We start from the raw sequence: 26,403 nt of genomic DNA, 5'->3' as shown, positions 1-26,403 counted from the left end.
CTCTGGCAAAGAGTTCCACAGGTTGACTGTGCGTTGTGTGAAGAAATACTTCCTTTTGTTTGTTTTATACCTATTAATTTCATTTGGTGACCCCTAGTTCTTGTGTTATGAGAAGGAATAAATAACACTTCCTTTTTTACTTTCTCCACACCACTCCTGAGTTTATAGACCTCTATCATATCCCCCCTTAGTCGTGTCTTTTCCAAGATGAAAAGTCCCAGTCTTATTAATCTCTTCTCATATGGAAGCCGTTCCATACCCCTGATCATTTTTGTTGCCCTTTTCTGAACCTTTTCCAATTCCTATGTATCTTTTTTGAGATGGGGCAACCACATCTGCACACGGTATTCAAGATGTGGACGTACCATGGATTTATATAGAGGCAACTTGATATTTTCTGTCTTATTATCTATCCCTTTCTTAATGATTCCCAACATTCTGTTTGTTTTTTTGACTCCTGCTGCACATTGAGTGGATGTTTTCAGAGAACTATCCACAATGACTCCAAGATCTTTCTTGAGTGGTAACAGCTAATTTAGACCACATCATTTTATACATATAGTTGGGATTATGCTTTTCAATGGGCATTACTTTGCATTTATCAACACTGAGCCTCGGTGTACACTAGGAGTTGAGGTTGAATTTAGCAACATTAAATCGATTTAACCCTGCACCCGTCCACACGACGAAGCCCTTTTTTTTACTTAAAGGGCTCTTAAAATCGATTTCCTTACTCCACCCCCGACAAGGGGATTAGCGCTGAAATTAGCCTTGCCAAGTCGAATTTGGGGTACTGTGGACGCAATTAGATGGTATTAGCCTCCGGGAGCTATCTCAGAGTGCTCCATTGTGACCGCTCTGGACAGCACTCTCAACTCAGATGCACTGGCCAGGTGGACAGGAAAAGGCCTGCAAACTTTTGAATTTCAATTTCCTGTTTGGCCAGCATGGCAAGCTACAGGTGAATGCAGAGCTCATCAGCAGAGGTGACCATGATGGAGTCCCAGAATCACAAAAGAGCTCCAGCATGGACTGAATGGGAGGTACAGGATCTGATCACTGTATGGGGAGTTTCCACGATATGCATCTGATGAAGTGAGCTGTAGCTCACGAAAGCTTATGCTCTAATAAATTGGTTAGTCTCTAAGGTGCCACAAGTCCTCCTTTTCTTTCTGCGAATACAGACTAACACGGCTGTTACTCTGAAACCTGTATGGGGAGAGGAATCCGTGCTATCAGAACTGCGTTCCAGTTTTCAAAATGCCAAAACATTTGTCAAAAACTCCCAGGACTTGAAGGACAGAGGCCATAACAGGGACCCGAAGCAGTGCCACATGGAACTTAAGGAGCTGAGGCAAGCCTACCAAAAAACCAGAGAGGCAAACGGCCGCTCCAGATCAGAGCCCCAAACATGCCGCTTCTATGATGAGCTGCATGCCATTTTAGGGGGTTCAGCCACCACTACCCCAGCCATGTTGTTTGACTCCTTCAATGGAGATGGAGGCAACACGGAAGCAGGTTTTGGGAATGAGGAAGATGATGAAGTTGTAGATAGCTCACAACAAGCAAGCAGAGAAACCAGTTTTCCCAACAGCCAGGAACTGTTTCTCACCCTGGACCTGGAGCCAGTACCCCCCGAACCCACCCAAGGCTGCCTCCCGGACCCGCCAGGCAGAGAAGGGACCTCTGGTGAGTGTACCTTTTAAAATACTATACATGGTTTAAAAGCAAGCATATTTAATGATTAATTTGCCCTGGCATTCGCGGCTCTCCTGGATGTACTCCCAAAGCCTTTGCAAAAGGTTTCTGGGGAGGGCAGCCTTATTCCTTCCTCCATGGTAGGACACTTTACCACTCCAGGCCAGTAGCACATACTTGGGAATCATTGTAGAACAAAGCATTGCAGTGTATGTTTGCTGGTGTTCAAACAACATCCGTTCTTTATCTCTCTGTGTTATCCTCAGGAGAGTGATATCATTCATGGTCACCTGGTTGAACTAGGATACTTTTCTTAAGGGGACATTCAGAGGTGCCCGTTCCTGCTGGGCTGTTTGCCTGTGGCTGAACAGAAACGTTCCCCGCTGTTAGCCACGGGGAGAGGTGAGGGGCTAGCCATGTGCTGGGGGGAGGCAAAATGCAACCTTGGAAAAAAAGCACATGTGCCATGTATGTAATGTATGTAATGTTAACAGCAAGGTTTACTGTGAAAGAGTGTACCCATTGTTCTATAAAATGTGTCTTTTTAAATATCACTGTCCCTTTTTTTTCTCCACCAGCTGCATGTGTTTCAAGGATCACAGGATCTTCTCCTTCCCAGAGGCTAGTGAAGATTAGAAGGCAAAAAAAATCGCACTCACGATGAAATGTTTTCTGAGCTCATGCTGTCCTCCCACACTGACAGAGCACAGACCTCACCAAAACGATTGTTGGCCGTTGATTTCACGAGGGAGGGAGGGGGAGCAAATGAATACAAAACAAATCTGGTTTATTTCTGGTTTTGATCCACTCCATCTATCTTTTACACCTTTGGCTGGTAGCAGATGGTGCAGTAGGACTGCTAGCCATCCACATGTCCTGGCTGCTCGGCAGAAGATGGTACAATAGGACTGCCTTCAGGACTAAAGAGAATGACCTGGTCTAGTCACTCCTAATTTAGTCCCTGCGCCCATGTCTGCTGAGGCGCTCCTGACCGACCTTACCGAGGTGGCCCGGAGCACCTCAGACACGATGAGGATGGTTTTTCAGGCCTATTGCACCGTCTGCTGCCACAAGGCAATAGGTTGCTGCTGCTGTGTAGCAATGCAGTATCACGTCTGCCAGCACCCAGGAGACATACGGTGACAGTGAGCTGAGCGGGCTCCATGCTTGCTGTGGTATGGTGTCTGCACAGGTAACTCAGGAAAAAAGGCATGAAATGATTGTCTGCCGTTGCTTTCACTGAGGGAGGGAGGGAGGGAGGGCCTGACGACATGTACCCAGAACCACCCACAACAATGTTTTTTGCCCCATCAGGCATTGGGATCTCAACCCAGAATTCCAATGGGCAGCGGAGACTGCGGGAACTGTGGGATAGCTACCCACAGAGCAACACTCCCGAAGTCGACGCTAGCCTCGGTACTGTGGAAGCACTCCGCCGAGTTAATGCACTTAGAGCATTTTGTGTGGGGACATACACAATCGACTGTATAAAAACTGACTTCTATAAATTCGACCTAATTTCGTAGTGTAGACATACCCTGAATGTCATCGGCCATTTTGTTTCCCAGTCACCCACTTTTGAACGATCCTTTTGTAGCTCTTCACAGTCTGCTTGGGACTTAACTAGCTTGAGTAGTTGTGTATCATCTGCAAATTTTGCTACTTCACTGTTTACCTGTTTTTCTAGATCATTTATTAATGTTAAATAGGACTGGTCCCAGTACAGATCCCTGGGGGACACCACCATTTACCTCTCTCCATTCTGAAAACTGAAAATTTATTCCTACCCTTTGTTTCCTATCTTTTAACCAGTTACTGAACCATGAGAGGACCTTCCCTGTTATCCTAAGAGAGCTTACTTTGCTTAAGAGCCTTTGGTGAGGGACCTTGTCAAAGGCCTTCTGAAAATCTAAGTACACTGTATCGACCAGATCTCCCTTGTCCACATGCTTGTTGAACCCCTCAGAGAACTCTAGTAGATTGGTGAGGCATGATTTCCCTTTACAAAAGCCCTGTTGACTCTTCCCCCTCAAATCATGTCCATCTATGTGTCTGACAATCCTGTTCTTTACTATTTTCCTGTTGCTTGGCTGCTACCTCACATGGAGGGCGTACAGCATGCCGCTGCCACCTCTCTAGGGCTAGATTCTGCCATGCCAGCCCTACAGGCTCAGCCCCCCGAGAGCTGGTGTACTGGTGCTTCCCCCACGCTGCTCGGGGGGCGGGGCGGCTCCCGGCCTACCAGCTCTTGAAACCGCAAAAGAAATTGCAGAACTTCCTTCTCACTCACCACAGCTCAGCCTTAAACAGGAGAATGTGGTTCTGGCAGGGTGGGCGCTAATGGAAAGACAGCATAGTGGTCATATTCACTATTGCTTTAGAGCATATGAGAGAAAACCTGCCCCCAGTTAAAGAGAAACGTACAGTGTTATCGCTACACAGGAAATAGTGCCTGCCGCACTGGGACAAATGGGGTGTGTGTGCGTGGGGGGGGGGCGTTAAACAGTGCTCAGGCTCCAGCAGCAAACATTGATCTCAATGGGGATGGATGGGGAGGGGGAATGCTCCATGGATCTCAAAGCAGGGCAGTGTGGGGGAATCTCCATTGTTCTCAATGCGAACTGGGGGGCTGGTGTATCCTTAATGCAGCATTTCCTGGTGTTCAGGGGCACTCAACACTCGGGAAGGGCTCTCAGCTCTGCTGGTCAGCCCGCACTCCACAGTAACGAAGGGCTGGGGGCAGTGAATACAGAGCTGGGTATTGGCTTGAAGGATTGCAATGAGCACTCCATTCAGTACAGGATGCTGAAGATTCACAGACCCCCCTTGTCCAGCTGGGATCATAGGGCCTTCTGCTAGAGACGACGGAGGGCAAGCTCAGACACTGGCATGGAAATAGCTACATAATTGTTCCAGATTCAGCAAGTCCTCAGAAGTAATAGGAAGAGTGTCTGGTCCAGGCACCATATTTCTCAGTACAGTACTTAGGATTGCCAACCTTCCAGGATTGGCCTGGAGTCTCCAGGGATTAAAGATTAAGTCATGTGATGAAATCTCCAGAAATACATGCAACCAAAATTGGCAACCCTAGCAGTACTGTATTTTTCTCCTCCAGTCCTTGCTAGAAGCAGGTCTGGTCTAGAATTCGGGCAGCTCTTGTTAGACCAAAGGGAAGGGAAGACATTTGCCTGAAGTTTTATCCACACTATTCAATTTCTAAACAGTAAATGGGTTTTGAGTAAGGACCACTGCCAATTGCAGTCCTCCAATTTCATATTTATTCACGTTTCATGGACAGGACTGTTTTCTATAAGATTAATTACTACAGATCTAAGGCCATAATTTCCTCAGTAAACAGTCTCCTTCAAGCATAGGCACGTGAAGCCTTTTCTCAGGGTGGGGGAGGTTAGTGATCTTTTAATACTCTTCTACTCTTCGGTGAACAGTGCCTGTTCCCCTCTGGGGATTAACTGAAGGATGAGGTAGGCACCACATCATGAAATCCTTTTGTTGTCTATCAAAAATAATGTACTACTAATTAAGTGGTTTAAATATGAGCAAGGCAATTAGGAATAAATATCTCTCCCTATCTTTTAGATATGTATCACATAAGTGTTCATTTCTACCCCAGCTGCTTCTTGAATTAGAATCAATTTAACACAAAAAAGCCCATGTCTTCTTAATTCCATCCCCTTGGGCATATGCATTGTGTTATTCTTGGATCATCACACTAGTTTTCAGTGCCCAGGATGGACAGTGTTGCCTGAACAGATAACTGTTCACAATTTCTTTGTATCCTCCTCCATTCAACCCGTGACCCCATGCATTATTTACATCACACAGCCAACCCCTGCTCCGACTAGAGAAGTATTCCTTTTCTCCTCAACTTTGCTATGGTGCACGCATCATAGCATCTTCGTGCTTTGCAAGTGTTCATAAATTACTAATCTTCACAACACTCTAATGAGGTGAGGGAGCGTTATCCCCATTTTACACACGGGGAACCGAGGCACAGAGATTAAAACCAAAATTGGCAGAAATGACAGTGACTTTAGATGCCCAGCCTGGGAAGCCTGCAGCCTGACTGTCCAGAGGACTTCGCATTATGTAGCGCTTTATGGTCAGAGAAGAGCTCCCACTGACTTATGGTGCAGCTGAAAGTGCTCAACCCTTCTGCAAATTAGACCTCAGGTCAAGAACCCAGACAATGAGGAATACACAGTTGTCATAAATCTAAAGGGAAGGGTAACCACCTTTCTGTATACAGTGCTATAAAATCCCTCCTGGCCAGAGGCAAAGCCTTTTACCTGTAAAGGTTTAAGAAGCTCAGATAATCTGGCTGGTACCTGACTCAAAATGACCAATGTGGGGACAAGATACTTTCAAATCTGGAGCGGGGGAAAAGGTGTTTGTCTGTCTGTGTGATACCTTTGCCGGAAACAGATCAAGGATGCAAGCCCTCCAACTCCTGTAAAGTTAGTAAGTATCTAGCTAGAAAATGCGTTAGGTGTTCTTTGTTTTGGCTTGTGAAATTCGCTGTGCTGGAGGAAATGTGTAGTCCTGTTTTTGTGTCTTTTTGTAACTTAAGGTTTTGCCTAGAGGGATTCTCTATGGTTTGAATCTGACTGCCTGTAAGATTACCTTCCATTCTGATCTTACAGAGTTGTTCTCTTATCTTTTTTTGTTCTTCTAATAAAGTTCTGTTTTTTAAGAATCTGACTGGGTTTTTTGGGTGTTAAAAATCCAAGGCTGGTTTGTGCTCATCTTGTTTATTCTCAAGCCTTCCCAGGAAAGGGGGTGTAAGGGCTTGGGGGGATATTTTGGGGAAATAGGAACTCAAAGTGGTCCTGTTCCTGATTGTTTGTTAAATCACTTGGTGGTGGCAGCGTTTTACCTAATCCAAGGGCAAAGAATGTGCACCTTGAGGAAGTTTTAACCTAAGCTGGTAGAAATAAGCTTAGGGGGTCTTTCGTGTGGGTCCCCACATCTGAACCCTAGAGTTCAGAGTGGGGAAAGAACCCTGACAACAGTTAAGAGCCATCAGTGAAAGTTTGGTTTAAGTGACTTGACAGCATCACATACCAACTCGGTGGCAAAAGCAGGGATAGAAACCAGTTCTCCACGGGATCAGTCTTCCCCTGCCTCATGTTCTACCTTCTGCAGCCAATGAGACTGGGGTCTTTCAGACAACAGCCTCCTTCACTACACAACCCTGACTCATTCCCAGAGGATATCCCATCAACCTGCCCATAGCAGCTGGGAGAAGCCATTGCAGAGAAAGTCCGGCTCAGCTCCTGCAACCCTGAGCTGGAGCACGCTCAATCACACTGGGACTGTGCATGCACCATCCCCACCCCCCATCAACACATAGGTGCATGCTCAGTGCAGACAGAATCTTCAGCGAATTTAGCTGCCAAATTAACAAGTGTCCACCAAGCATGTGCAAACTGAAATTTTTCTCAAAGCTTGGCCAGATTTGGGTGAATTTTCACAGGAATCACAAAAGGCAAATTTCCATGCTCTGCTCCAAAACATGGACATGCAAATGCTTCTCAATTAAATGGTTGGATTTTTTAATTTTTTTTTTTAAATATGGACAAAAGCTTATTTTCCCCGATCTCATTCTCAGAAACAGCGGAAACGTTTTAGCTGAAACCTAACAAAAATCAACCTGAGGGAGATGACAGCTAAATGATTAAAGTTTGGCAAGGTTATAAGCAACAAAAAACAGGGTCTTATAATGGAAAGCGACAGGCAACCTTTGGTATAGGCAGTGCTACCTGCGCCGCCCACGAGGGCTAATTTTAAAGTTGAAAAGTGGCGTGCAGAAGGCTCTGGTATAATTGCAATGACACTGGAACAGTACAGAGGCACAGACGTTCCTCCTGTGCTATACTCGGTGTTTTAAAGAATTCCTCTCCCTGTACAAGTATTATCTCCCAGCTTTACAAGGTGTTCAGCTAATCAAACCTTATGCTTGGGGCCCAGCTATTCCTCTGCTCAGCTCTCCATGTCCTGTTGCTCATTTACCAGCAATCCTCACCTTCAGATTAAACAGGAATATGAGCTGCTCAAGGACATGCTCAAGGACATTTTTAAATACAGGAACATTTTGTCTCCAAGAATAAACTGTTTCAGGCTGTCACCAGCCTCGCTGAGGTTCCTAGCCAGGTCCAGAGCAGTGGGATTCTCTCTACCCACATCTGACTGCCTCCTAGTCCCTTATCAGGCACACCTGTAGGTCATCCACAGGGGTCCCAAGGGCGTGACTTGCCCCTCGTCTTCTGTCTGAGCTGCCTGCGTTTGTCCTGCTTAGCAAGCTTCTGTTGGTGCAGCTCTGCCTCCTCGCTCTGACACCCCGGGTTGCCAGCTCCATTTGCCTCTCCTCCCCTAGCTGCCTTTTCCACTCCAGCACCCACAGCTCTGGACCTCTTGCCATCACCACTGCCTCTGCTGGATCATCCGGGGAACTGTCAGCTTGGTCCCCTGCACGCCTTGTAGGAGAAAAGGAACCCCAGTGGCCACCAGTTTGGAGCAGGTGCCCTATCCTGCCTCGTGGCAGGAGTGCAGCGTGGCCACTAGCCCCAATTACTTCTGATCAGCAGCTGACAGGCCTTGCTGTGCACACAACTCTGCTAGCTGCTTCTTGGCAAACTCAGAAAATGTGTCTTTGCTCCTCCTGTCCTTTCTGCTGCTTTCCTTGGTTCTGTTTCTTTTACCCGACATAAAACACAAGAGAACAACAAAACTAACCTTTCCTGACTGTTCCCAGCCTTCTGCCACTGAATCACTTCACAACCTAGTTTACCAGGGCTTGAAGTGTGAACCTCAGACAACCTGCCAGCTGCGTGTAAAACCTGCAATTGACTCTGCCACTTGGACATTCTGCTGAGGGCACCCCAAACCGTAAGCCACTGGATACCATTTTACCTCAAGAAGGGAGAGTTTTGCTGGGGTTAGATGGTGTCAGCTCCTTGCCACACTCATGTGGCTGCCTCACCAGCAAACTCCTAGAGACTCCGGAAGGTACAAGTGGCCCAACTGAATTGCTCTTGCTGTTCTAGTCGGCTAGGACACTCGTCATGCTGTGTCTTGGGGCAACGTTGCTGTGCAGATGCTGCATTTCATCTTTTAGTAAGTAGGTTCCTGATCTTGAAAATCATCCATCGGACCAGACATCAGCCACCTCCTCTCTAGCCAGAGCCTACCCACACAGCTGCAGTCTCTCAGAGGGGTGTGCGTAATCCATGAAGCTATGGAAGCAGCACAGGGAGCCAGAGATGAAGCATCCTCAGTCAAGGACATGCAGTGAAAGGAGGAGCTTCCAAAAGGAGATTATACAAGACTACTCCAGAGTCTGACAGAGGACCTTGCTCTGCAGTTAGAGCTTTCCACAATAACCACACTAAAAATAAAAGTTGAGATGTATATTGCAAGCAAAGCTTCCTGTAACCAGAGAAGGGGGAAGACTTAATGAGCTGCAACCTTATTGTGCAATCTAGTTTACCTATGCTGATCGGCACTATAGAAAATCCTAGAGATGTACTTCTCCCCCCGGGCCCATTTTACTGCTGTGCTGTGGGGTTTAGTGAGAAGGTGGAGACACCAGTATTTTATTCAAATCAGACTCAAAAAGGAAAGCTTAACTTTCTTCATATTAAACAGCAAAAGCGTCATTGCATTTGACAGGTTAATGGCAGGGTCAACATCAACCTAATCCCATTATAATAAAGCCTTTATAAACAGCATAATCCCAGGTAGTCTCCCATTGCTATTTTGTGAGCGCTTATAAATCTCCCCACTGTATTTTCCACTGAATGCATCCGATGAAGTGAGCTGTAGCCCACGAAAGCTTATGCTCAAATAAATTGGTTAGTCTCTAAGGTGCCACAAGTCCTCCTGTTCTTTTTGCGAAAACAGACTAACACGGCTGCTACTCTGAAACCTATAAGGTAAACACTTCTAGTGTTTGAGTGAGAGACATTGGCTACCAGCATTAATAGTATTTGTTCAGACTTCCTTACCTGTCCAGTAGCAGCAGACTTTTAGGATGGTTCACGAGCAAACTGCAGTAGCAGCTCCCTGCCGTTAGCTCACCTGTGAACGAGCTGGACATTCATCACGGAGATGTGGCACCCCAAGCACTGGCTAATGCATCTGAAAAGAACTGTGGAACACCACGGTTTTATTTTTAAGTGTCTTTACAAGGAAGAGGAGTAGAGTTTTGGATGCAAGGGCTTCTGTACATTGTGCAGAACTCTTTGAAGAGATACTGGCTTGCTATAGTTTGTCTGATTTGATTTTTTTTTTTTTTTTTTATTCCTGAAGTGATAAGGGTTCTTTAATGCTATCCACTGTGAACGGATTCACATAAATCTCATAAGAAGATTCCAGGATTATCTGTGTGTATCACTCGGAAGCCTAGAAGTCTGTGCGAGTGTGAAGCAATAGAAGCAGCTGCAAACATGGCGGAGAGAGCTTTTTCTTCAGTAGATCATCAGGGTCAGTCAGCCCTGGTAGGTGTGGTCTGTTACCATCCTATTTTAAAGTTCTCAACCATTTTTTGCCCGCCCTTCCCCCGTTTTTAAACCCACAGTTTATGAATTACACCCTTTTAGTGACTTATACTTAAAGGCCTTTAAAAGCATGTAGGTGCCATGGCTACCCGAATTTAGAGAAGCAATTCAGAAAATGGAAATAGTTCTGCTCTGTGAATTGTAATGTTTATCCTACAAGAAGTCTGGCCACTAATACAGCACTTGTGATGTCAGAGGGCTAACTTCCAGTGCTGAACAGGTCACATATGAAACTGTGTGTTTGTATTACCCTTTCAGCTCCACACAAGCAACACCCTCCTCTTGGACAGGCCAACACTGATGTGCTTCCCAGGACTACCTCCCCCCCCCACAAAACAGTCTACGGCCACCCTCACCCTTTCCCATGACTCTCACATGGCTGACTCTGTTTTGAGTGGAGTCAGTTAATTCTGAGATGTTATTTTGCTTCCAATATATAGCAGAACTATATGACTAAGGGCTTGGCTACCCTGGCACTTTACAGCGCTGCACCTTTCTCGCTCGGGGGTGAAAAAACACCCCTGAGTCCTGCAAGTTTCAGCGCTGTGAAGTGTCAATGTAGGCAGTGCACCAGCGCGGGGCGCTATTCCCCTCATGGAGGTGGTTTTTTCGGAGGGCTAGGAGAGCGGCGCTGCTTTAACATTGCCAGTGAAGACACACCCTAAGTTAATGCCCTCCCTTTGGGAACAAAGCCCACCACCATGCAAGGAAGGGGTTTAGACATGTTTCAGCATGTAAATAGCTTTAGTGACAGCATAACAAAGGTTTGTCTCTCAACCAATAGTGTGTGAAGGAACAATTTGATACAATCTATTTTCCATGCAGACAATTCTATGAACCTTAGCTATATTGATAGACATTTGGGGCAGAAATGTTAGCTCCTACCTAGGTTTATACATTGGTAGTTACAAGTTTATTCACAGAGTTAACTCCACTTCCTGCCCACCCTAATGAACTGCTTTATAAGCTGATCTGTAGCAGAAATCCTCTTTATAGCTTGAAAAAAGTTAAATGGCTGGATTGTATGGAAGCATTTTTAATATTACCAAATTTCATAGACCCCATTTTTAAAGCAGTGAGTTGCGGGTTTTCATGAAAGGAAGGGTCTTGTCAAGGCAACACACTCTCACACAGATCATTGCCTATTCTGACTACACCCACAGAATATTCACTATTCACCACTCTCCTACTAGGACACAGAAATTAAAGTTATGAAAGTGAGAGAACTAGCAATAGCCACATTCAGGAACTGCAGTATTTTTTGAGTATGAAGGCTGGCTATTTACTGGCCCCAAGCCACACTACACACTCAGTCGAACTGTAAAACTGACTCCTGATGCTTAAACAAGAACAGATGCAGTTACATGCAGAAAGGCATTCAAACTTCCACTGGTATTCTTAGCCATGACTAGATGGCAGATCTCATCAGAGCTGAGCTTTTCCGTTACAACCTCATGGGATAATCTCCAAGAGCAGGCTCTGTTGGTGGTTTCACATTGCATGAGCTGGCTTTAATTACCAGCTTATTATATAGCAAATTTCCCCTCTTGCTCTGGAAGTTGTGCAGCGCAAGAGCTTATGTTAGTGTCAATATCCTTCAGAAAAGTAGCTAATGTTTTTGCCAGTGCTTTTCTTACAACTCAGTTTTGTTCTGCAAGTTAATACGAGAAAGTTACAGTATCTTTAAAGTGAACTCAACAGAATCTGATTAGCATTGGATTGTTCTCTTAGGGGAGATCTGAGGCCTTTACCCCAACCTTGGGTTGTGCCAACGGGCCTTACGATGGGCGTACATGGGAGCCAGGCCCAACCTGCTGAAAGACTCAATCAAGTGAGGGTTTTTTAGTGTTACTTGCACAAAGCTTTAACCTCCTTGCGCTGCCTTTCATTTTGCTGAAACTTGGGACTTCTCAATACTGTGATCAGTTGTGTATTTATACCATAAATCAAGGAAATCTGGTTGAAATGAGAGCAAGTAGCTTTCCCCTGATTTAATACCTCCCTCCAACTGAGAGACTCCCGAAGGACTAGCCAGTATTATGCTCAGATGAAGCCGTCAGCCCAGAGTTTGGTTTTCTGATCCGGTTATTTTCCTTAACTCTAAATTTTTGCTTTCAGCATGGATAAGGAGCATCCACTGTCGGAATAATTCAGATAGCCAGCATTCACTTTTGAATCTTTCACTTCCACATCCTAGGAACCTGGAGGAGACCTCAGTATGACTCAGGAGAGTACAACATGTAGATATTTGAAGTGCTGGAAAAGTCTGAAAAGCTTAGCATTATTAAGAAGAAACCTTCCCAATGCCCACTTTAATGCTCAGTAAATTTCTGGTTTCAGAGGGAAAAAAGGAGTTAATATGGTATGCGTGGGACTGCAGTCACTTTGCAAGATAAACATTACAACTCATGATAGCATGAAGTTTGCATGTGCAACTTTAATTGTAAAATAAGTCAAGCAGTAGTTAATTGCCATTTATTAGATTAAAATTATAAATTCAGTGCTCTAGATAGCGTTTTCTTCGTACATTGAACCCCAATGAGAAGTACTATAGTCTCCAAAAGGCTCAATATAGCTGGTGAAAAGTTAGGGATAAGAATAATCAATCCTTTATTCTTCCCCGAATGACAAATACTTCCTGAGAATAGCTAGTATTTCTAGTGCACTTGGCATATTATACAACTGAAGCAGAAGAGAAGACAGATTGAGCCCTCAAAGTCAACAGCTCCCCCAAGAATAAAGTTCTATGAGTAACATTTCTAAATCCAAGGTCGAAGGAAAAGGCAATTCCTTCCCATGGTAAGTGGTTAAGTCAGATGTTGATGTGTATTGCCCTCTCCCTCCAAAGAGGCTTGTCTGATTTGCAGGTGTTCCCATCCTCATACCCTGTGGTTAAGATAAAGTTCTGTCTCCTGGCAACGATACAAAGATAACAACCAGGCACCTTCCGCTCTACTTTTATTTTCACTTTCAGATAAAAACAAACCATTGTTCTTTTAAAAGAGAATAATCCATTCATTTGTGATTATAAAGTGCATTTTTCACCTTGAACTTTGTGTACAAAAACATTTTAAAAGACACAAACATGCAAAAACAGCTTAACAAGGCACTTCCAGGCATAAAACAAGGACAGCAATGTCTCACTTCTACATTCACATTGGCGAAAGAAAAGTGTGAAGAGGAAAGCTCCAAAAAGTTACCTTTTTTATTTTTTAGAATCATCATTGGTCAAAGAGTCAATTCCCAGCACAATGCTTACACAGCGTCAAAGCGTATGTCACAACTTCCAGAGCTTTTTCCCATCCACTGCAGTACACATTGCTTCCATTGGCTGGTATGCATGGCCCCTTCATTGTACCACCAGAGGAGGAAATAAAAGCACACTACTCCCATGGCACTACAGAACACATCACTGTTGCATTTTAGGGAGTCATGGTTAGGATCCAAAGCTGTGCTAGAATAGGTTAGCTAAAAGTTGTAGCTGTACACTAGATTTTTAGAACATGTTAGCTAAAAACAACCATACCTTTAATCCTAATAATGCTAAACCCCTGACCCATTCACAGCCGGCCTTTGGAAATCAAAGAATGATTTTAAACCAAACTTGGATAAGTCTTTCCTAAAGACAACTTTATGGAGGACACTATTTAACTTATCAAACAGAAATTCAGGAAACAGACTTTTCAAATTAGTGAATGAAGCCTGTGCAACCCATGTTTACATACACAGTGTCAATTTAATGCCTGAAATTAATGACCAAGTACAATAATGGTTTTCACAGCCCAATACATTGATGCAAAGATCAGAAAGCTATGCATTCTTTCTGTAAGCTCATTGTTCTTACTCAATCATGTCTAATAGAAGGTTGGGTACATTATCTCCTAAAATTATAGGACAGCGTAGAAGTGTTTTGTACTGTGGTCTCCAGAATTAAAGAAGTGATGTTTTTAAAAGCAATTTTTTAATTTTTGAGAATAGCATAGCCATTTGCTTCTTCCCAGGCCCTCCTAAACACAAATACTGGGTATGTGCCAAAATATATAAAGTTTGTGTTCTAGAAAAATAGAATATCTGGAAATATTAAACCCCATTTGAATTATTCCATTGAAGTATATGAAATAAGTTATTCTGCTCGAATAGCAAGACATTGGCTTAATGACTGAAGTGAGTAATTTAGCTACTTTCTCTCTGGAAGTACCTAAAATGACTGTCCTTTGCAATTCACCTCACCGCCAAAACAAGCCATGGTACTCTCCCCTCTAAAGCAACAGATCTCCCTTTTCAACAACAAGAGCAATGATGGCATCTCATGCCCTTGTGAGATCCGTTTTCTTGGGCAGAACTACATTTCGTATGGAAATAGCACCGAAGGCCAATGTGTGCACTTACGAGGTTAAAATTGTGATAGCTTCTACAATGTCAATACAAGATACAGCTGTGACAGCTCAATATGTAATTACAGTGCAAGTCTGGTGTTCTACCAATCTAAGTGAACCCATTCTAGCATGAAAACTGTGAACAAAAAGCAACACATCCATTCTAGTGAGACAAGTTTTAGACAAAACAGTTGACTTGGATTAATACAAACTTTCAGAACTTTTGAAAAGCTAGCAGTCACATTTCAGAAACCTTTGTAGTTCAAGCCACTGCCGTGATATTGTACAAGGCACTCACACCGCACTAAAAAGTTAGTCTCCCAAATAAACTGTCTTCATAGGACATGACAAGCAGCAGCAGCGAGGTCTGTTTATCAAGTTTCAAACCCGCTACAGAAATAAACAAATTCACAAACATGCAACGTACTGACTGTCCATGCAGACTCATGCACGAACCCTTTGGCACCCGGTTTCCTCACAGAATGAAAGCTCATTTTACATTAGCACTACACGTAGAAGCTGCTGCACTCCCCAGGCACAGTAAGGCAGTTAATAGAGACACATACTGAGAACAGAATGGTGATCTTTCAGCATCTGCAAGATTAAAAGTTAAAAAGAAAAAATCCTCAGTGTTACTCCCCAAGTAGTTCCAGGGGGGCTAGAAGACCTTCTGGGCATATTAACAATTGCAGACAAAGAGCTCTTCCCTTCCATTAAAAATGTTTTTTAAAATACTTGATGAGTCAAAGGATACTACACAGTTCTAAAGGAAAAAAAATTCAACTCCTCAACATGGGCAAATCGCTATGAATTTACTACACAAGTTATATTTAAATAAAAATATCTTACAGATGAACTGGTGACTAAGCATACCAGTATCTTCCCATAAATGCAGATCTCTCCTAATATGGCATGAGGCAAAGCTTCTAGTCATGGTTATTGTGTCATTTCTAGAATCTTCTCCATCTCTAACCGAAAGGCTCCAGCACAGTAACAAGGTCAGAGAGAAAGGGCCATTCACGTCCCCCTCTTGCCATAAGCAGGCTAGTTTAGCTTTAATATCTTCTGTCATGTATAAATTACCTGTCAAATAGTCTTCTAGCAAAGCCAACTTGCATAGTTCTACAGAAGTGGTAGAGCATAGTTAAAAAGCCTCCCTCTTTAATATACTCAAGCCTGTAACAACCCTAATGTGCAACCCAGGACACTACTACATATCTAAGTGAATAATGCAATCACTGAAGTAGTAAGTGTTTAACTGGAGGAGACTAGCAGCATTATACAGAAAAGGACTAGCAGCACTGGGCAGAAACTCTAGTGAGGTCTCCCATTCTGTCAAATTGTTTCCAAGTGTTGAATCTGGGGGGTAACTATCATGATGCAAAAGACACTTGTTTAGCTGGTATTAAAACCACTTGCGATCACTGAACGTTACAGTCATCTTGCTCTACCCCAATGGAGCTTTGCATTGCCATGTAAAGTGTCATTTACCCAGCCCTTTGGCAAACTTCACGTTCAGGCCAATTCCCAAGCTTGCAACAGGCACAGCAATAGTTAATGAATCAAGACTCAGTTCCTCTATTAGTAGTAAGGTCCTAGCTTTTCATACCCTGAGTAGCTAGGCCACTCAGGAAACAAGCCATAGGAGCACCTCGGACTTCCAAATTGATCAAAGGCAATGCCAAAATCAGGTCCAGCCTGAGGCTGCGAGACTTCCCGAGCAGATTTCAGTTCAGACTGTATGATCCTGTAATTCAGGCCTCTGTTGCTGTCCCAATACACTTTCCCATCACACTCGTAATAGACTGCAAACTCGATTCTTTCATGGGACTGAATTCTCTCTGGCAAGCAGATATCAAAGGAAAATGTGTCCTTGTCTGAACCTGCGTAAGTGTCCTTGACATATTGGCATGGATAGTCTGTGAAGCTTTTCCAAGTGTCAAATGTCATCCTTATTCTCACAGTCTTCTCAAAAGCAAGATTCTTAACCTTCACTGTGCCCACAATAGCTTTATCCTTTAGCATGCAGTTTTCCAGGCAGACAAAATCCGTCTGAAGGCGATTTCTGAAGTCCAAGTAGTCTGCAGAAGGCTGTACGAAATCCAAGACAAAGTTGTCCCCCTCTACCGTCGTCAGACCCACAATATTGTCTATTAACTCTGTGATGTTGAATGGAATATCTAATGGGTCATCAAACTCTGAAAACACTTTAACCATTGTCAGAGCCAAGCCTCTGCTATCGGCAAAAGAAACTCTCTTTTTTACCCTATTTCCCTGGAGAGATGTTGCTGCCTCTCCAGGTTCACTGAACTCAGCCTTGCTGTTCTGAATGCAGGGACGTAATGGTTTGTTTGGTTTTGGAGCTATTTTACAAGCAAATCTCTCTCTTCTCAAGGGTGGAGAACACAGATACAGCTGCATGGCTATGTCCACAGCCATTGCTGGGGTGGGAGCAAAGTAGTCGAGAATTCTGAAAGAAAGAGGGCGAAAAGGTGAGTGCTTTATCCCCACCCCAATGGTTTTGCTGTATTACGGTTAAACGAACATTGGAAGTTAATGTAAAATTTCAGTAGTTTCACAAACTTAAATACAATTAAATATTATATTTCTGCTGTGGTTTCCTCACCAGGAGAGTCTGATATTTTCTCCACTTCACTGCGTAGCTGTAGCTTCCTTTAAACATACAAACAGGAACCGCATATTTCATCAGCAGTAGCAGTATGGAGCTGACATGACCTCTGCGGGGGCGGGGGGACCAGAACCACAGCACAACATAGACACTAGACTTCATGATAACTTGATTTTTGAAGTTTGGGGGATGACACCAAATTTTGTCATTTCTTATGACAACTCCTCAAGTTATTTCAGTATGCTTCCCTCCTCAGACTCTTCTGGCATGATTTTGAGCAGCCAATTTTCTCATGAGCATTGGTGTTAGAGATGAATGCCTTACACAACATGATACTCAGTAGATCTAGCTCCAACTGCTCGAGTCACTGGAAAATGGTAAAATGAATGTGATCCTAAGGTCTGATACTGTTATCTCATGGGCTACCGACACTAAACAGATGCTGCTCAAGCTTTCCTGCCCCATCCAATATTACTTTATAGCCATGGTGATTCAGGAAATAACGGATAAACATATGTATAAATACTCATTTTAAATGGTCACAGAGATGAGCAGTGACATTTCGACAAGGGACTGAGCAGTGTAGCATGGGAGTATTCTAGACCCGTCCCCAGAAAAGGCTAGCAGACACAGCAGGGTACGTGCAGCTGCACAGGATACGTGCACTTAATGGTAACAGGAATTACGTTCAATTAAAACCAAAGGGACCTTTAGCAAGCTAAACATGCTATAAACACCCCCCCCACCACCAAAAGAACCCCACTGGTGCCAAGAGCCACCCCCACCCAAGCCACATCCCGCTCTTGCAGAGTCTTTTGCTGTTTGTGTGCTCACCAGTATCTGGCTCAGTGGCCACACTGACTGAACTTCAAGCCCCAAATTAATGCCACCTCCCACAATCCAGGGAGTCGCTTCTCAGCCCCCACACCAGGTGCTAGGCAGCACCCCACTCAGGAAGGCAATTGATGCTGGGCCCACACAGCCTTCTGCAGTAAAGCAGGTGCACTAAGGACTTCTTCCTTCCAGAGAAGACCCCCTCCTGGTCCAGAACTGGGCATGAGGAACCCAAGGAAGCCCCAACCAGCCTGAAAACCAGTGCCTGCAGGCCTCTTGTCCACCACTCAATACCAAGGGCCTGTTGACACCACCCCACCAGCAGAAAGCATTTGGGGTGGGGGTGTCTCCTGCTAGGCCTCCAGAGAGCGACCCCTCCAACATGTAGGGCCCCCTACCATTACAGCAGGAATTTCCACCCAGGGCAAAAGGCCCCTCCTGCCACCATCCACTAGAGCCCTTCCCCTCCCACAATCCTCTGCCTGGACAGCAGGAGCCCCCTGCTTGGGTAGCAAAGCAATGTTGGTGGGGGGGGGGAGGCAGCGTCTCGGCACGCACAGAATTCTCTACTGGGGAGGCTGGGTACTATCAACAGCCCTCTCTTCCAGGCTGTGTCATTCCCCCTCCTGCCCACGTCTCCTGCTACAGGGCATTTGGGAGGGTAGCCCCCACCTACTACAAACAGCAGCAGCCACCTTCCTTCCCCCATCTAGCTGCGCAAAGATGGTAGCAGGGGAGCTGGGTCTGCATCATTATGTTGTTCACACTCAAAGGGTCTTCCCCGCAAACATCAGAACTAGAAACAATTGTACACTGACAGCCTACTGCCTAGATTCAAATGACACATGCATGGGCAAGAGTTTGACTTTCCGGGGATGAACTGACTGTTCTCCAAGCCCTGAAGAATACAAGAATACAGGAGCACGATATAGCCCATTGATTTTATTTAACGTGTGATTTAAAATGAAGAACTTTTCCTTTGAAAGATTTTTTTTATTTTATTTTTTTTTAATGACTCATCTCCTGTCATTCCCAAATGAAAATCTCTAAACGAGACTGCAGCAACACAACAGCAGGTGGCTAAAGAGAACCAGGGCTAAATGAGAGATCAAGGCTGCCAACACCTATTGAGAACCGTAGTACCTTACAACTACAATACTCAGGCCAAGAACTATGCTCCTTACAGAAAGCGGTCTACACATCAACCCTTCTTCAGAACAGCATCAAAATATTTCATCTGTAAGTTGCATTCAACAAGGACTTCTGTTTATTCAGAATGTGTGCCAAGACCTGAGTGCAAAAGTGCAGTAAAGCAACAAGCTCCTCCTCTGCTTCCTCATCACAACCTGACACAGCTCAAATCCAACTAAAACAGGGGTGGGCAAACTATGGCCCAGGGGCCGAATCCAGCCCTTCAGATGTTTTAATCTGGCCCTCGAGCTCCCGCTGGGGAGCAGGGTCGGGGGCTTGCCCCGCTCCTGCCGGGGAGCAGGGTTGGGGGCTTGCCCCGCTCCACACGTGCCATGGCTCTGCATGGCTCCTGGAAACAGCGGCATGTCCCCACTCTGGCTCCTATGCGTAGGGGCAGCCAGGGGGGCTCCGCATGCTGCCCCTGCAGTTCCCATTGGCCAGGCATTGTGGCGCTGGAGCAGGGACATGCTGCTGCTTCCAGGAGCTGCTTGAGGTAAGAGCCACCCGGAGCCTGCATCCCTGACCCCCTCCTGCGCCCCAACCCCCTGCCCCAGCCGTGACCCACCTGCTGCCTTCCGAACCCCTTGGTCCCAGCCTGGAGCACCCTCCTGCACCCCCAAACCCCTCATCCTCAGCCCTACCCCAGATTCCGCACCCCCAGCTGGAGCCCTCACCCCAACCCCCAATTTCATGAGCATGTATGACCCGCCATACAATTTCCATACGCAGATGTGGGTCTTGGGCCAAAAAGTTTGCCCACCCCTGAACTAAAGTGTCCCAAGCCTCACAGAACAGCATTAAATCCATGTGTGCATTCTCTGCTCTGCTGTACGTGGTCTTGTAAAGCTTCTACTCACACGTAGGAAGCTATTGTTTGTATATGCTATTTCATCCTGCAAAACAACACAGCCTCAAATATTCACAACTGCCTGTTACCTCGACCACTCTCAGAAACATTACAGGGTCATGTCTCATTACAGTTAAACCTAGGGAGGTGGTGGAGTCTCCATCCCTAGAGGTTTTTAAGGCCCGGCTTGACAAAGCCTTGGCTGGGATGATTTAGTTGGGGATTGGTCCTGCTTTGAGCAGGGGGTTGGACTAGATGACCTCCTGAGGTCCCTTCCAAGCCTGATCTTCTATGATTTGAAGAAACTAATAATTGCAGCCTCAGTGTCCCTGGCAATATCTGGATAAGGAAGGATATATTGTGTTATTTAATAAAAAGGTACTCTATCATAAAGCTATTTTGGGACATTCAACCTAAGGGTGTTTAGAAGTCAAACCTCTCACGATGCATCCTATTTAGGCCATTAAAGTCACAAGGCCAGATCTACTGAACTGACTGCAATTTTCAGTTACGATTTTATAACTCAGATGTGAACTTTTGCTCTGGATCGACCTTGGGGCACTTACTTCAAAGTCCAGGAATGCTGGGTGGGACTGTTGAACCACCCTAAAAGGAATGGGGAAGCTTTTCATTTTAGTCAGAGACTTACAGTAAGGTTAATGAACTGTCTCAGGTTTTAAAACATTTAGATCTTTAAAAGTGATTCAGTGAATAGCTGTTACTGGAAAGAAGCCCACAAACTCAGCTCTGGAAAACACAGGAAGTGTTCAGCTACAAGAATGCAGAAGTGTGTTTAAAGGGACACTGACAACTTGATATCTTCATTCTTTTAAAGAAAGTTTGAAGTTCATTTGCCCAGTTTTCAATACCACCCCAAAGACTTCAAAACTGTATTACCCTGCCAGTTTCACCCTCTCCTCCGAGCAAATACTGATGCCCTTTCTCCCACCCCAGCTTTTATGGAGCATAAGCAAACCTGGGAACAAAACTGTTTAAATCCATGTTTGTCAGCAGCCTCTGATTATATTGGTACATATCCAAAAATAAGGTTTGTTAACCCATGCTTTCTCTGCTAGCTGTCTGCAGCAGACTAATACAACAAACATTAGCAAGCATCTTGAAAGAATACTGACAACAAACAAGTTGAAGACAGTTTTACAGGTATGTTGTATGCTGCCTGTTAGGTCCAGAAGAGGAGGCAGTTTGTTCTAAGTGAGGAAGTATTATGCTAGTACCACTTGGTAATCAGCTGTCTTCATTTGGGCCAGGTATATCTGACAAAGTTTTGATGGCATATCTATGTTGGTCAGGGGTGCGGAAAAAAACCCCAACCAAACAAAACCACACAGCCAGTTATGCTGACAAAAGCCCTTGTGTAGATGCAGCTATGCTGACAGAGGATTGCTTGTGTCAGCTTAGCTGATGTCGTTCAGGGAGGTGCACCTACAGTAGGAGGCTCTGCCAATACCATTTTGCCAGCAAAGCATCCCTAGCTTCAAGGCCTTGCCTACGTACAGTTGATGCATACGTATGGTCTCTTGAGAAGTTCCAATACCTTCTCTTCTCATCCTCTCAGGAGAGGGAAAGACTGTCTAGGCCTCTCTTGGGCAGCTGGAACTACCAGAGAGCCTGGAACAAGAGGAAAACAGAAGTTCTGAAATCCCTTCTCAAGGGCTTGGGACCTACAGCACCTCTCTCCTAGATGTAGCTAGTACAGAAACTAGAGTTAGCCACAAATCCTTCACTTGCTCCAACATCTCCATTTATTGAAAGGGCCCATTTAGATTGTAAGCTCTTATAAGGCAGGAACTGTCTCTTGCTACGTCTATGTACAGTGCCCAGCATAATGGGGCCCTGATCTCAGACACCTCCAGGCACCACAGCAACATAAATACAAATAAATGACTTTGGAAAATCCAGCCATTATTTAGGTGTCTAAATGGGAACAGGGGTCTTCTGGGAGCTCACGAAAGCTCATGCTCAAATAAATTGGTTAGTCTCTAAGGTGCCACAAGTACTCCTTTTCTTTTTGCGAATACAGACTAACATGGCTGCTACTCTGAAACCTGGCCCTATTGTGTTGTTAGTCAATGACATATAGGAGAGCAATGGTGCAACACATGCCCCTCCTCACAAGAAATCGGAAAACAGTACGACATCTGGCAATGGGCTCAATGCCATTCTAGGAACAGCATAACATGAAGCCAGTAAAATGAGGATCACAATTGCACATGAGCTCCAAGCACATCCTGACAGAGACTAAATAGCCAACAAGGCTAAAAATCCTATCACTATCAATGAACAACTGATGCACAGCAAGAACTAAGCTCCCAGAAGAGGGACCAGAGTAATCTGAAGCCACCACACTCCTTATATATCTGCAAGTAAGGAAGCACTGTAACAAGGGGATAGGCAGGGTGCGTCCCCAACGTCAACACTGCTGCCAGAAAACGTCACGCTTCCACTGCTTCAGTGGAGGGGACGATGCAGACAATGCACTAAGCACTCTTTGCTCCCAGGCACCAGAGAACCCACACATTGTTCACTCCCACCACTTTGGCTTCTCTGCCAAGAAGTCCTGCAGAGCTTTTTGGAAAAACTTTTACTGAAGTGTCCAGGAGAAGCCAGTTTGAACAGAGGCAAAACGCAGGTTAGAGTCTCAAAGTTCGAAGAATGACTGTGGGGACACCGCTTCTATGAGGGAGGGAATTTACTACTGAGGCTATGTCTACACTGCCACTTTCAGCACTAAAACATTACTGGGGTGTGAAAAAACACCCCCCTGAGCGACAACAGTTCTAGTGCTGAAGAGTCACGCTCCCAGCGATAAAGCTACCACCCCTTGTTCGGGGTGGTTATTTTTTATCGCCGGGAGAGCTCACCCCCAGCGATAAAGCGTGACGACACTGCCCACGACAGCACCGCCAGGACCATGCTGTAACGTGGGCGGTGTAGACATACCCTGACAGCACTTACCACTCCGGAAGAGAGGCGCTCCAGTTACAGGTTGTTAAGAACCAACACCAACAAAAACAGTAAATCAAATCCTAGACAACATAAATGGCGTCTCAGCTTGTGGCCTACAGGTCGGTGAACTTCACCCAGAGACTTTACAGGCATTGATTTTCAAAAAGATTGGACTCAAATTACAGAGTTATCAAAATTTAGGCCATGTCTACACTAGAAACCTTAGAGCGACACAGCTGTACCAAGGTAGTTGCTCTGCCGTAAGCCTTAGGTTATGATTGCAAGTACTTCTCATTCACTTTACCTATTCTAATGAAGGCCCTCACATAAGAATGCAAGGCCATTCAAGGTTTTTAAAGGTTGTCACCACTTGCAAGTGAGCAGAAACCCAGAGCAGTGACTCTGGATGTTATGTTCATGCATGCCTACCTGCAATGAGGTGGAGAGGGACAGGTGTGTTCTAGAAGACCAGAAGTCTTCCCGTGGGCTTGAGGACTACTCCTACTCAGGACTTTATCACAGCAGCGAAGCTTGAAGGTAACCAAAGCGTCAGATCACTGGGAGGTCTGCACTAGCGAGTAATGACTGCACATCTCCTGGCCAGCCACAGATGAAACACCATAGATCATCCATGCCATCTGGAATACTTCTCCCTATCAACAGTGACTCTACACAAGAACAGGAACAAGGTGAAACCCCACAAAGACACCAATTGCAATCCAATATGCTTTCAAATACCTCAGAAGGAGCAGCCCACAAAGTGAATCCCTTAAGATCCTACAGAAGAGGCAACAATAGAACATACAGCCAGACTGGGTCAGACCAAAGGTCTACCTAGTCCAGTATCCATTGTCTTCCAACAATGGCCAATGCCAGGTGCCCCAGGGGGAATGAACAGAACAGGTAATCATCAAGTGATCCGTCCCCTGTCGCCCATTCCCAGCTTCTGGCAAACAGAGGCTAGGAACATCATCTCTGCCCATCCTGGCTCATAGCCATTGATGGACCTATCCTCCATGAATTTATCTAGTTCTTTTTTGAACCCTGTTATAATCTTGGGCTTCACAATATCCTCTGGTAACCGGTTCCACAGGTTGACTGTGCGTTGTGTGATGAAATACTTCCTTTTGTTTGTTTTAAACCTTTTGCCTATTAATTTCATTTGGTGACCCCTAGTTCTTGTGTTATGAGAATGAGTAAATAACACTTCCTTATTTACTTTCTCCACACCAGTCATGATTTTATAGACCTTTATCATATTCCCCTTAGTCATTTCTTTTCCAAGCTGAAAAGTCCCAGTCTTATTAATCTCTCCTCATACGGAAGCTGTTCCATAATATCATTTTCGTTGCCCTTTTCTGTGCCTTTTCCAACTCCAATATATCTTTTTTGAGATGGGGCAACCACATCTGTGTGCAGTATTCAAGATGTGGACGTATCATGGATTTATATAGACACAACATGATATTTTATGTCTTATTATCTATCCCTTTCTTAATGATGCCATAAATTGGTTAGTCTCTAAGGTGCCACAAGTACTCCTTTTCTTAATGTTCTGTTAGCGGTCATTAATATAAAAAGCTACAGGCAGATCAAATGGACACCTGCTGCTAGATCAAACAGCTGACAGGAGTCTAAGTTCCACAGTTAGATCTGAACCCAGATCAAAAGGGAATCAAAGAAGTTACCATCTGTCTGGGAAGGTGTAAGTGGGCCCTGCCCCAGCACAGGAGGCTGGACGAAATGATCTCTCAGGGCCCCTTCCTGCTCTGCATTTCTTCAGTTCTCTAAGTCTGTGGAATCCGGGGGTTGCATCGCCTTCCCTAAAACCCCTCTGCTAGCGTGGGGGTGAGTCTGGCGGAATAACCTGTCCCCACACTTCAGGCCACGGGCCGATAATTCAGGAATTGCCACTGCTGGGCCCCAAGGCTGCCCCACACCTTGGAAAAGTCAGACGTCAGCGCACAAGTGAACGAAAGGAGCCGGTTTCTCCATTCCGCCAGACGCTGCGGTCGGAGAAAAACCGTCCTGCTCTCAAGCCTCGGCACCAGCGGAGCGGCAAGTTCCGCACGGCTCGCCACAGCCCAAGCCCAAGCCCAAGCGAGCGCTCCCCCGGGGAGCGGCCCCGCGAGCCTCCCCCCCCGCGCCGCGGAGCTCGGACTCTGCCGCCGCTGTGGCGGGGCGGCCCGGGGCGGGGGGGTCGGTCCCGGGCCGCCGCTGTGGCGGGGCGGCTCGCGGGACCCAGGCTCGGGAGGCCCGAGCTCTCCTGGCGCTGCCGGGTTGAGGGACCCGGGGCCAGGCTCGGGCTTCGGCCAGACGCCGCCGCCCCGGGCCGGAGCGGAGCGGGCGCCGCGTCCCCCGCGAAGCCTCCCGCAGCTCCCCGTGCAGGGCGGGGCCGGCCCGCGGGCTCGTACCTGGCGCGGCGCATGGGTCCGGCGGGGCGCGCGCAGCCCGGCTCCGGCTCCGGCGGCAGCAGCGGGCCGAGGCTGCCGAACAAGGCTCAAGGGGGGCGGGGGCGGGGCGCAACCACGTCGGGGGCGCTCAGCCCCGAGCTCCGGCCGGGCCAGACCATCCCCACTGCAGCCAATGGGAGCGCGCCCAGCCCGACCCGCCAGCCAATCGGAGCGCGCCCAGCCCGACCCGCCAGCCAATCGGAGCGGAGTCTCCGCGTGACCCGCTACACTTTAGGTCGTGAGCATACCCCTGCCGGTGCTCTGCGGAGCAGCCCTGAGACGCCAGCCCCCCCTGGGCCGGGAGTGAAACAGCCCCTCCCCCAGACACAGCCCCCCTCCCAGGGGTCGAGGGGGCAGCCCCTCCGCCAGACACAGCCCCCCTCCCCCTCCAAGGGGTCGAGGGGGACAGCCCCTCCGCCAGACACAGCCCCCCTCCCCCTCCAAGGGGTCGAGGGGGGCAGCCCCTCCCTCAGACACAGCCCCCCTCCCCCTCCAAGGGGTCGAGGGGGGCAGCCCCTCCCTCAGACACAGCCCCCCTCCCCCTCCAAGGGGTCGAGGGGGGCAGCCCCTCCGCCAGACACAGCCCCCCTCCCCCTCCAAGGGGTCGAGGGGGGCAGCCCCTCCCTCAGACACAGCCCCCCTCCCCCTCCAAGGGGTCGAGGGGGGCAGCCCCTCCCCCAGACACAGCCCCCCTCCCCCTCCAAGGGGTCGAGGGGGGCAGCCCCTCCCCCAGACACAGCCCCCCTCCCCCTCCAAGGGGTCGAGGGGGGCAGCCCCTCCGCCAGACACAGCCCCCCCCTTCCAAGGGGTCGGGGGGGGCAGCCCCCCGCCA

General features: G+C 46.6%; 1 protein-coding gene across 5 annotated transcripts; it reads right to left on the bottom strand.

The window, feature by feature from the left end:
• Positions 1-13,215: 13,215 nt before the first annotated feature.
• On the bottom strand, positions 13,216-25,653 carry PPP1R3B (protein phosphatase 1 regulatory subunit 3B). Of its 5 annotated transcripts, none has more exons than XM_073340174.1 (3): positions 25,533-25,637; positions 23,548-23,786; positions 13,216-17,120 (listed from the first exon to the last, which is right to left on the bottom strand). In XM_073340174.1, exon 3 carries the CDS (start codon positions 17,087-17,089, stop codon positions 16,232-16,234), a length of 858 nt encoding a protein of 285 aa, XP_073196275.1. In that variant the 5' UTR covers positions 17,090-17,120; positions 23,548-23,786; positions 25,533-25,637; the 3' UTR covers positions 13,216-16,231. The 5 variants fall into 5 exon arrangements, with proteins under 5 accessions (XP_073196275.1, XP_073196276.1, XP_073196274.1 ...); XM_073340175.2 differs by lacking the exon at positions 25,533-25,637 and adding an exon at positions 25,059-25,443; XM_073340173.2 differs by lacking the exon at positions 23,548-23,786 and having other exon boundaries at positions 25,533-25,653.
• Positions 25,654-26,403: the final 750 nt, after the last annotated feature.

Source organism: Lepidochelys kempii, chromosome 4 (genome assembly GCF_965140285.1).
Source record: "Lepidochelys kempii isolate rLepKem1 chromosome 4, rLepKem1.hap1, whole genome shotgun sequence".
Classification (NCBI taxonomy): domain Eukaryota; kingdom Metazoa; phylum Chordata; order Testudines; family Cheloniidae; genus Lepidochelys; species Lepidochelys kempii.
This window is presented reverse-complemented; position numbering and strand designations above follow the sequence as displayed.